The sequence below is a fragment of the Chionomys nivalis genome, chromosome 13 (genome assembly GCF_950005125.1).
Source record: "Chionomys nivalis chromosome 13, mChiNiv1.1, whole genome shotgun sequence".
In the NCBI taxonomy this organism is placed as follows: Eukaryota; Metazoa; Chordata; class Mammalia; order Rodentia; family Cricetidae; genus Chionomys; species Chionomys nivalis.
In genome coordinates, this window is record NC_080098.1 from 42306433 (window position 1) to 42319129 (window position 12697).

The window sequence follows — 12697 nt, forward strand, 5'->3', positions numbered from 1 at the left end:
AATTCTTAGGTTTACCTCATCAGCATCCCCTGGTCCAGAGCTGTTCCATGTTCCCTTATGTGTCCTGAGGTAACTCACTGGGGTACAGATGCCCTGAAGTTATCCACTAGGATCACAGCTCTCTGCTAGCCCCTTTCAAGGAAGCAACACAAGGTTCTGCTAGACACCATCCCTAACTGCAGCCTGGTAGTTCTATGAAATTTTTCACATTTTATTTTGATGATTCAGCTTTAACTGAAGACCTCTATCTAAACAGGTTGTGCAATTGGACTTGACATTTAGAACTATTTATTAAAAATAACTAGAAAACATTTATATTGAATGAAATCATAGAAGAGTCAACATAAAAACTTTAAAAATATTAATATGTAGAAACTGAACTTACAAAGCTTTGAAGCCAAATGTATATCTAGAAACTGTTACACTAAGATAAAAATAAGAAAGGAGCCTTTGTCTTTGAACATGGGGGGCGGTATGATTAAATAGAAAAAAAAGGAAGAAATTTGGTTGCAGAAAAATGAAGTTCAATTAAGGTATGCTGAGAGGGAGTTAGCATAATCCATGTACACAGATAAACAGGGACACACACACAAACACAAACACACATATTCACAGAAGTTAATTTTGCTAGTAGAGAGTTCAAACATATCTCCTTTAAAACCTTAGAGTCTTATTCCAGTTACCAAGCTCCCCTGCCAGAGCACACACATAACTCAGAGTCCACAGGGAAGAGGAGGAGTTCAGGGCCCCAGTCTACAGCAGCACATGTGTCCATCACTGACTCTCGTATTCCAGAAAATGCTATTATGTGAAATGTTTTTCAGATAAATGTCTAGCATTACTGATGCTTTCTTGAAAACTCTTTATATCCTGAATACAAGATTTTCTACCCAGAAATGCAGAAATGTTTTTGAAATTTATTAAGCAAATAGGTTTCCTCTTAATGACAATGTTTGGTACTGTGGGAAACATTTCTGTTTCTGTGAATTATATGTTCAGTTGGTGTGGAGGGCCTGAGAAGAAACCCATCCACCTTATTCTCATCCACTTGGCTTTTACAAACATCATAATGCTTTTTGCAAATGGGTTGCCAAAGACAATGGCAGCTTTTGGTTTGAGAAACTTCATAGATGACATAGGATGCAAGATCACCATTTACCTGCAGAGGGTTGCCCGTGGGGTCTCCATCTGCACCAGCAGTTTCCTCACTGTGGTCCAGGCCATCATCATCAGTCCCAGAGCATCTGGATGGAGAAGGCTCAGACCACAGTCTGCATGGCACATCCTTCCATTCTTTTCATTCTTTTGGATACTCAACGCTTTAATAGGTATGAACCTAATCCATTCCGTCACAAGTACAAGCCTGAATATATCACAGTTTTCCAGCGAAGACGGCTACTGCTATTTTATGTTAGAAAGTCAGCAAACAAAATGGATTGTTCTCCCTCTCATGGTCCTGAGAGATGCTGTGTTTCAAGGAGCCATGGGAGGAGCCAGTGGCTACCTCATATTTCTTCTCCACAAGCACCACCAGCATGTCCTCTACCTTCAGAACTCTGAACTTCTCTACAGAACTCCCCCTGAGCTGAGAGCTGCTCAGAGTGTCCTCCTTCTGATGCTCTGTTTTGTTTTCTTCTATTGGGCTGACTGTGCTTTTTCTCTATTTTTAAGTCTCTCTTCAGCAGAAAAATCCTTGATGCCAAATGTTCAAAAGTTTCTGGCTCTTGGTTATGCAACTTTTAGCCCACTTGTGTTGATTCACAGGGATGGACTTCTGCCTGAGTGTTGTGAGAAATTGAGAAACTGTCTCTTTCATGTTTCTGTTCAGTGACTGTGGAAGAACTCTCACTTCTGCAACATTGTAGGTAAGACAAAATTTTCATAAACTAGGTTAAGCATGTATTTATTCTCACATATTCTTCCTGGTGACTCACAACCTCGATCTGAGAGAGAGAGAGAGAGAGAGAGATCTTAGTAAATTACAGTGATAAAAGAAACCTTATTCTCCAATTTTCTTCTCCTTTGAAGGGATTTGTTAAATTCTTATATTAGTATTGTGTATGGATAATTTACCTGCATTATGTCCTTGTAACACATACATGCTTGGTGCCTATAACAAGTAGAAGAGATAATCAAAAGCCCGTGACTGACTGGAGTTAGAGAGGTTGCTCTCAACCAAAGTGCGGTTGCTAGGCATTAAACCTGAGACCTCTGGAAGACAAGCTAGTGCTCTCAACTAAGGAGTCATGTCTCCAGCACAGGGAAAATGGTCTTAATTATATTTAGTAAAACTGTCACCATGACTGGAAGCGCACAGATGAATTTGGTCAATTTTATTAACTTCATAGTGATTTAGTCATGTTATCCAAAGAAATTCATGTCTTGTACCAGATGTTGTACTTACTAAATGTTAGTTTAGCTATGATGCTATTTAACGTGTCTGTATTTTTCCATTTGTAGATAATATTTTACAGAATTTTGAAAAATGGTATGAACTACATGCACTTCCTGGAATCCCAATGCACCAGTCACAGAACTCAACTGTACTGGAATGTTTCTGTGGTTTTATATTCATGGAGGTTTGCTACAGGAATTTACATTGTCCATATGGGATAAACTAGATAAGGAATACACAATAAAGTTTTATTTTATATGCATCTATAGTTTCTATGTTGATAAAAAACTTGGATTTGCCAATTTGCAATATTAATGTGTAATGTGATTGAAACAGACTGAGACTTGTTAGCAGCTGCCCTTTGTTAATGCCTGGTTGCTCTCCACAACACTATCCAGCTGTTTGTCATCAAAGAGCTGCAAAAGGATTTGATTCTTCATCCATTTAATTGAAGGATTCGCTGCTTGATTTCTTAACTTAGATCCACACAATAAGATACTGACATGGTTCTAAGAACATAATAGACCTATTCTGAAAAATGCTTATTGATATAATTATTGATCATGAAAGTATAGAATTTCTAGAGGTGGATTTATGCCTTTTTAAAAAAAGAAACTGTTCTGTCATATTTGACCCTTGAAACATTTTCGGTTCCTTATGATTCTACTTTACAATGATGCATAAGTATTTATATTTTCCTTGATTGCATTGTATAAATATGCAAAATATTTAAGTAAGTGATGTGTGTTGTGCTATAGATTATTAAATAGCTAGATTTCTAATATAAAGATTTATTTTATGTATGTGTCTCTGTGAGTGTGTGTCACATTTGTACAGTTCCCCACACAGACCGGAAGAGGGCACTGACCACAGGGAGCTAGTCATGAGTCCTAGATGTGAGTGCTGGGTAAGGAACCAGGGTCCTCTGCAAGAGGAGCAGGTCTCCTAACCGTCCCTGCAGCTCCTTCTCACATTTCCCATGTAATGTGACGTGTTTGTAGGGAACATCCACTACTTCTCTGAGTCTCACCGTCTTCGGTTACATAGAGAACCAGACTAATGAACAATTTCTCAGTCAGTCTGTGTGATTTGACTCAAAGGGAAGCTATGTATGAACATGGAGAAGGAGTGAAGAAAGATGTGTTACATCTGAAATTGGCAATGAGATTGTTCAGTGTTAAGAATAGAGAGAGGTGGCAGGGTGGTGGTGGTTAATGCCTTTAATCCCAGCACTCAGGAGTCAGAGGCAGGTGGATGTTTGTGAATTTGAGGCCAGCCTTGTCTATAAGAGTTAGTTCCAGGACAGGCTCCAAAGCAACAGAGAAATTCTTCCTTGAAAAACAAAACAACAACAACAAAAACAACAACAACAAAATAGATGCCTTGGTGGGGAAAAGCACCTGCTGACTGGTCAGAAAAGCTGATCCACCTCTGACAAAGAAAACTGACTCCCATGCCTTGCCCTCTGACCTCCATATTCATGTTGAGACATGCACACGTGAATAAACACACAAAATCTTTAATTTGAAATTAAAAAATAAACAGACAGGAGATACATAACAGTTGACATAGCATGAACTAGGATGGTCTGGACTCTGGCATATAGAGTTGGTATTGTGAATTTTTCTCTAAACAAAAGAGTAGGTTGGGAAATATAAAATAAAAGCTTGATCAGAACATAAATTAAAATTTTAACATATGATGAAAATTGTAAATAAGTAGTAGATAGTAAAGGCAACCGGGAAATCAAATTCAATTATGCCCTTCAAGGAAAGCACATAAGATTAGACAGATGGGTTAGTATAATAACTTCATTATTTCCTTATTCTGGACACATGTTTGTAACTAGCATGGACCTGTGGGTATTATGCTAAGTGAAATCGGTCATCTGCATATAGACAAACACCACGTGATTTTACTAATAAGTGGAACCTAATACAACAGAGAATAGAGCCTTCAGAGTGTGATGTGCAGCCTACAGTCCTCAGAAACTGCCTCATATTTGTGAGGTGTTTGTGCTTGTGTCTGGTTCCTCCATATAACCGAAAATATGAAGGGGTGGCTACTCAGAGCTTGCCAGTCTTCACCTTCAAATTCTCCCTGCCATGTGACTTCCTAGGAAGATATTTAAAAAAATCGTTCACCCTAGATCAGGGTAAAAACTGCCTGGAATTGGTTCCATCTAAGCTGAGTTGAGTGGGCCAGTTTACTTGGATATCCAGATTACATTGTAATTTATAGGTCATGGGAGACTCAAACGCACCTGCATGACCAGAAATTCTGGCTCCAACATAGGTGACAACCTACAAAAAAATCTGTATGAGAAAAGATCCAAAGCCTTGATAATGATTCTGCCTCCTATGTATTCCCCCTAATCAATAAGCAGCTATGGCAGGAAGAAGTGGAGACTGGTGTCTTAAGTGAAGCTGTGAAGACAGGCTCCACCTCTCCAAAAGATTCTAACCGTCTCATTACCAGTACCATAGGGCAGCCTACCACTCTGCTGTGCCAAACCTATATACTGTGAGACTCACAGTCACTGTTTCATGGTGGTCAATGATTCTGTCAACTTGACACAGGCTTGAATTACCTGAAAGGAGGAAACCTCCATTGGAAAAACACCACCGTCATATCTAAATGTAGGGTATTTTCTTAATCACTGATTGAATGAGGAGTTCCCAGCCTTTGTGGATAGTGCCATCTTTGAGCAAATGGTCCCGGATTCTATACAAAGGTAGACTGAGCAACGATGGTGAACAAGCCAGTAAGCAGCATCCATCCATAAACTCTGCATAAGCTCATGCCTCCAGACTCCTACATTAGGTGAGTTCCTATCCTGGTACCTTGATGATAAACAGTGATGTGGAAGTGTAAGCCAAACCCTTTCCTCCATTTAAGAACATGACCCAGGAGTGGAGTAATTTGAGAATTCTGAGTGCTTGAAGAAACACTCCAAGAAAACTGGACAAAAATCTTCTCTTTCCGTTTGTTCAAATCACAGAACTTTTCTTGGAATGTGTTTCCATGCTCCATCCAGGCATAGCAGAAAGGAGTGGGTTTATTTCTGATTGCCGCTTACTGCTTGTTATCAATAATCACTTAAATGTTTAAAAAGTCCTTTGTGTGATTCTGTGAAGAACATGATTTTGTCATGCTCAGCTTGTCTTTGCCCTTGTATACAGCATGACCTCACGTGAACTTTCTTACCCTTAGGGTATAACTTGTCTGCTGCTCTGAATAAAGTTGGCTGTTGCATGAGACTCCAGTCCACCTCATTCTCCCAGGTCCCACTACCTCTGGAGGGTGACAAGTGATGCCTGAAAAGGGACCTGAAATTGGCTCTGAATCAGAGAGTAGGGACCCTCATGGAAGGAGATGAGTGAGAATAACAGGGCATACACCAGGGAAGGCTTTGTCTTACGTTGAGTTTCTGCTTCATTTTTTAAAGAAAGAAGGAACACCACTATCAAAATCACAGCTATTAAGTTGTTTGTGAGTACAAACCCTGGCTTTTGGAAGAAGAAACTTTACATGAGGAAGTATGGGACAGAGTCCCAAAAACACGTTGAAAAGACATATAAACAAGATGAAAAGATCCCCGATCAATTCTGGGTCACTTGGGCATTAATCTGAACAGTCGTAAAAATACCTAGAGAAAAATGAGGATGTTATTAATCATGAGAAAAAGATAACTAATTCCTTTCATGACTATAAGCTGGATAATGAAACCTTAAAATTGATTTTCAAAAAACAAAACAAAAGAAGATTTTTCCCATTCAGGAAAAATTGAAAGTGAAAATGCCCCACTGACAACTCTGGGGGTGATTGCTCCCCAGCTCCCTTACTGGAGCCTCTTTCAGATATGTGCCCTCCCTTGTCTGAAGATTTCCCTAAAACATGGGTGAGGAATTTGATGATCGATCTAATCTTGACATTTCTTAATGAGGATTTAGGAGAGCCTGTGGAAAAGCTAAGTCTAGAACTCAGGGAAGCCAGGAGACCCAGGTAAAAGAAATTCATTTACCAATTCCTCTCCAGCCTCATGAGCTGAGCTTGGTATTTCCAGTTCAGTTTCAACAAAGTCAAAATGTATGTCAGTGACTGAACTTGGACATAAGGAAAGATTTATGTAAAGGCCTATGCTTCCTATGGGACTATTCCATACTGTTATGAATATCTTACTGGTTACAATAACATTACACAATGATGACCATGATTTTTTTTGTTTATTTCTATTTTTTATTTTTGGGGTTTTTTTATTTTTTTATTAAAAATTTCCACCTCCTCCCATTTCCCTCCCACTCCCCCTACTCGTCCTCCCCCTCCCTTTCCAGACCTAAGAGCAGTCAGGGTTTTCTGCCCTGTGGGAAGTCCAAGATCCTCCCCACTCCATCCAGGTCTAAGAAGGTGAACATCCAAATAGACTAGGCTCCCACAAAGCTAGTACATGCAGTAGAATCAAAACCCAGTGCCATTGTCCTTGGCTTCTCAATCAGCCCTCATTGTCAGCCACATTCAGAGAATCCAGTTTGATCACATGCTCGTTCAGTCCCAGTCCAGCTGGCCTTGGTGAGCTCCCATTAGATCAGTCCCACCGTCTCCGTGGGTGGACACACCCCTCATGTTCTCCCTCCTTCTGCTCTTCATTTGGACCTTGGGAGCTCAGTCCAGTGTTCCAATGTGGGTCGCTGTCTCTATCTCCATCCATCGCCAGATGAAGGTTCTATGGTGATATGCAAGATATTCAACAGTGTGACTATGGGATAAGGCCAGTTCAGGCACCCCCTCCTCTGCTGCCCAAGGAACAAGCTGGGGACGTCTCCTTGGACATTTGGGAATCCCTCTAGAGTCAAGTCTCTTGCCAACCCTAAAATGGCTCCCTTGATTAAGATATCTATTTCCCTGCTCCCATATCCACCCTTCCTCTATCTCAACCATACCATTCCTCCAAGCTCTCCCTAATCCTTCCCTTCTCCCTTCTCCCTTCTCCTTCCCCATCTCACCTTACCCCCACCCTACCCCCACCCTCACGCTCCCAACTTTTGCCGGGCAATCTTGTCTACTTCCAATATCCAAGAGGATGAATATATGTTTTTCTTTGGGTTCACCTTCTTATTTAGATTCTCTAGGATCATGAATTATAGGCTCAATGTCCTTTATTTATGGCTAGAATCCACTTATGAGTGAATACATACCATATTCATCTTTTTGGATCTGGGTTATCTCACTCAGTAAAGTGTTTTCTATTTCCCTCCATTTGCATGCAAAATTCAAGATGTCATTGTTTTTTACTGCTGAGTAAAACTCTAAAGTGTATATTTGCCACACCTTCTTTATTTATTCTTCTATTGAGGGGCACCTAGGTTGTTTCCAGGTTCTGGCTATTACAAATAGTGCTGCTATGAACACAGTTGAACAAATGCTTTTGTAGTATGATTGGGCATCTCTTGGGTATTTTCCCAAGAGGAGAATTGCTAGGTCCTGAAGTAGGTTGACTCCCAGTTTCCTGAGAAACCGCCACACTGATTTCCAAAGTGGTTGCACAAGTTTGCATTCCCACCAGCAATTGATGAGTGTTCCCCTTACTCCACATCCTCTCCAGCATAGGCTATCATTGGTGTTTTTGATTTTAGCCATTCTGACAGTTGTTTTGATTTGCATTTCCCTGATAGCTAAGGAGGTCGAGCATGACCTTAAGTGTCTTTTGGCCATTTGAACTTCTTCTATTGAGAATTCTCTGTTTAGCTCAGTAGCCCATTTTTTAATTGGGTTAATTAGAGTTTTAATGTCTAGTTTCTTGAGTTCTTTATATATTTTGGAGACCAGACCTTTGTCTGATGCGGGGTTGGTGAAGATCTTCTCCCATTCAGTAGGTTGCCTTTTTGTCTTAATGACAGTATCTTTGCATTACAGAAGCTTCTCAGTTTCAGGAGGTCCCATTTATTTATTGTTGCTCTTATTGTCTGTGATACTGGGGTTCTACATAGGAAGTGGTCTCCTGTGCCCATATGTTGCAGACTACTTTCCACTTTCTCTTTTATCAAGTTCAGTGTGGTCAGATTAATATTGAGGTCTTTAAACCATTTGGACTTGAGTTTTGTGCATGGTGATAGATATGGATCTATTTTTATTCTTCTACAGGTTGACATCCAGTTATGTCAGCACTATTTGTTAAAAATGCTTTCTTTCTTCCATTGTATAATTTTAGCTTCTTTGTCGAAAATCAGGTGTTCATAGGTTTATGGATCAATATCTGGGTCTTGATTTGATTCCATTAGTCAACACCGCTGTTTTTGTGCCAGTACCAAGCTATTTTCATTACTGTAGCTCTGTAATAGAGTTTGAAGTCAGGGATGGTAATGCCTCCGGAAGTACTTTTATTGTATAAGATTGTTTTGACTCTCCTGGGTTTTTTGTTTTTCCATATGAAGTTGATTATTGTTCTCTCAAGGTCTGTGAAGAATTTGTTGGGATTTTGATGGGGATTGCATTGAATCTATAGAATGCTTTTGGTAAAATTGCCATTTTTACTATGATGATCCTCCCAATCCAAGAGCATGGAAGACCCTTCCATTTTCTGATATCCTCTTCAATTTCTTTCTTCAAAGACATAAAGTTCTTGTCAAATAGATTTTTCACTTCCTTAGTTAGAATTACCCCCAAGATATTTTATGCTATTTTTGGCTATCATGAAAGGTGATGTTTCTCTGATTTCCTTCTCTGCTTCTATGTTCTTTGTGTATAGGAGGGCAACTGATTTTTTGGAGTTGACCTTGTATCCTGCCACATTACTAAAGGTGTTTACCAGCTGTAGGAGTTCGTTGGTAGAGTTTTTGGAGTTGCTGATGTACACTATCATATCATCTGCAAATAACAAAAGTTTGACTTCTTCCTTTCCAATTCGAATCCTTTTGATCCCCTTATGCTGTCTTATTGCTATTGCTAGGACTTCAAGCACTATATTGAAGAGGTATGGAGAGAGTAGACAATCTTGTCTTGTTCCTGATTTTAGTGGGATGGTTTTGAGTTTCTCTTCATTTTATTTAATGTTATCTGTCAGCTTGCTTTTATTATATTTAGGAATGAACTTTGTATCCCTAATCTCTCCGAGACCTTTATCATAAAGGGGTGTTGAATTTTGTCAAATGCTTTGTCAGCATCTAATGAAATGATCATATGGTTTTTTTTCCTTCAGTTTATTTATATGATGGATTACTTTGATAGATTTTCATATGTTGAACCAGCCCTGCATCTCTGGGATGAAGCCTACTTGATTATAATGTATAATTTTTTGGATATGTTCTTGGATTCGGTTTGCCATTATTTTATTGAGAATTTTTGCATCGATGTTCTTGAGTGAGATTGGTCTGTAATTCTCTTTCTTGGTTAAGTCTTTGTATGGTTTTGCTATCAGGGTAACTATAGCTTCATAAAAGGAGTTTGGCAATGACTCTTCTGTTTCTATATTGTGAAATACATTAAGAAGTATAGGTATTAGCTCCTTCTTGGAAGTTCTGGTAGAATTCTGCATTGAAACCATCTGGTCCAGGGCTTTTTTGGTAGGGAGGTTTCTGATGACAGCTTCTAATTCCTTGCGACTTACAGGTTTATTTAAATTGTTCACCTGGTCTTGATTTAATTTTGGTATATGGTATTTATCTTTAAAAAAATGTCCATTTCTTTCACATTTTCCAATTTTGTGGCATACAGGCTTTTGTAGTAAGATCTAATGATTCTCTGAATTTCCTCTGTGTCTGTGGCTATGTCCCCCTTTTCATTTCTGATCTTGTTAATTTGTATGTTTTCTCCCTGCCATTTGATTAGTTTGTATAGGGGTTTGTCAATCTTGTTGATTTTCTCCAGGAACCAGCATTTTGTTTCACTGATTCTTTGAATTGTTTTTTGTGTTTCTATTTTGTTGATTTGAGCCCCCAGTTTGATTATTTCCAGTCTTCTACTCCTCCTGGGTGAGTTTGCTTCTTATTTTTTCTAGAGCTTTCAGGTGTGCTGTTAAGTTTCTAATGTGAGCTTTTTTTGTTTTCTTTATGTGGACACTTAGTGCTATGAACTTTTTTCTTAGTACTGCTTTCACTGTGTCCCATAGGTTTGGGTATGATGTGTCTTTATCTTCGCTAAAATCACTCTTAGCCCTTCCAAAATTCTCCAATGGTAAATGTATCTTACTTTCATGAAAAGTTTCGGTAACTAGGACTAAGGGATTATTCTGGAAATGCAACATATGAAATGCTGACAGGCGTTGGAAGATGGGTTGCCAGAAATTATCAGTTGCACAATATACCTCCCACAGCCCTTCCACCTGTCAAGGATGTAGCTATAGCTGCCTGGATGAAAACTGATACAGGATCTGACTTCGGGTCTAGTTATATGAAAAAAACTATACTAGACCTTCTCTGAGCCTCTGCTGATTGCATAGGGAGACTCAAAGATGCTATTGAAAACCAAGTAAAGGGGATCAAATTCAAAAGCTTGCCAAGAATTAATCAGGGCTTGGAAGGGGGGGGGGGGAGAGAGAGAGAGAGAGAGAGAGAGAGAGAGAGAGAGAGAGAGGAAATGTAGTTATATAAAATGTGGGAACCTACAAACATAAGAGCATAATTAACTGCTTTAGAAACATGTACTGTTCAGGAAAAAATGTCAGCAAAATGTTTCAATTATGGCTGACCTGGCCACTTCAAGAAACAATGTAAATTGCCTTTGTAACAAATTTATGCCCTAAATGCAAAGGAGGAAAGCACTGGTCCATGGAATGCCAAACTAAATTTGATAAAGACAGCAGTTCATTGCCCAGCAACATTAGCAATATCAACGAATAACTGGGGATCCCCGGAGATTTCAGGGGCTTCCACATTACCCATCAAATGATAAGGAAGGAGCAGGTGGATATGGAAACTTAGCTTATCCGTGAGATTTCAAATTTGTATCAAAAGTATGTTTATTGAAGGTTAATTATAAATCAGTTTTATTTTTAATAATGCAAGGGAAAACACAGAAAATAAATAGGCTTTGGATAGAAATGTCAGGTGGGGCACTGCCCTGTCCTTCTCACCACATTGCCCACTCTATAAGAGAGATGGAGGATACACCCTGGAAACACTCACAAAGTTTTTGGAGAGGCAGCCCTTCAGAGCACTGGAAAAAGGTGGATGTTTAGAGTTAGGGTTCCACACACACACAAACACACACACATATAGTTCTCAGCTCAAAAGTTGTGTCTGTGCAATATCGGGAAGATGGTGTCTCAGATTCACGGGCCAAGGAGACCAAGGAACAAACACCAGGATGTTTAGTGTAGGCCAGTGAGGGACTGGGAGTGAGAGGTGGAAATGCCGATGTTAACAACCTATCATGGAGCTCATGGCGAAGACCACTCACAGAAGACCGAGTACGATTGGGGCCACCAGGAATCCCTGCATAGGTGCTGAGAAGTCCCATCTGGATGGGTGAGTGTGTGCTATCCTGGGGCGCACTGTCCCGGTAGAGAGCACAAACGCCCCCCCCCCCCCTGCTGCAAGGCTTTCTTTCCTACACACCCGCCCCCCACCCCCACCCCCAAGCCTGCCTTGTCTGCAAGGTCCTTTACTGTGGAACAGTTTCCTGCCCTTTCACTGAGGCTACCAACCCAGAGTAGTGAGGGCCTGACTAGAGGGCAGGCCTCAAGGTCCCCGCCAGGGAAAGCGGGCCCCCGCTGCTGGGGCTGCAGTCTCTGCTGTGATCTCCTGGACCTGCTCTGCCTGCGCCCTACTTCCCTTTGTCCCTGGCTCATTGGGGCATCCAGGAGTTCCTGTGTAGGTGCCGAGAAGTTTCATCGGGACGGGTGAGTGTGTGCTATCCTGGGGCAGACGGTCCCGGTAGAGAGCACAAACGCCCCTCCCCCAGCTCCTGCTGCAAAGCTTTCTCTCCTACACACCCGCCCCCACCCCCACCCCCAAGCCTGCCTTGTCTGCAAGGTCCTTAGCTGTGGAACAGTTTCCTGCCCTTTCACTAAGGCTACCAGCCCAGACCAGTGAGTGCCTGACTAGAGGGCAGGCCTCAAGGTCCCCGCCAGGGGAAGCAGGCCCCTGCTGCTGGGGTTGCAGTCTCTGCTTGTGATCTCCTGGACCTGCTCTCCCTGCCCCCTATTTCCCTTGGTCCCTGGCTCATTGGGGCCACCAGGAATCCCTGCATAGGTGCTGAGAAGTCCCATCTGGATGGGTGAGTGTGTGCTATCCTGGGGCGCACTGTCCCGGTAGAGAGCACAAACGCCCCCCCCCCCAGCTCCTGCTGCAAGGCTTTCTTTCCTAC

The 12697-nt window shown here is 41.0% G+C and overlaps 1 protein-coding gene across 1 annotated transcript; it reads left to right on the top strand.

Annotated features, from left to right (window-relative positions):
- The first annotated feature begins 904 nt into the window (after positions 1–904).
- Positions 905–1831, top strand: LOC130885667 (vomeronasal type-1 receptor 4-like). Its single transcript, XM_057787366.1, has one exon. It carries the CDS (start codon positions 905–907, stop codon positions 1829–1831), a length of 927 nt encoding a protein of 308 aa, XP_057643349.1.
- The last annotated feature ends 10866 nt before the right edge of the window (positions 1832–12697 follow it).

What these genes read in the sequence shown, in the direction of transcription:
- LOC130885667 (XM_057787366.1), top strand. Translation starts at nt 905, where the DNA reads ATGTTTTTGAAATTTATTAAGCAAATAGGTTTCCTCTTAATGACAATG.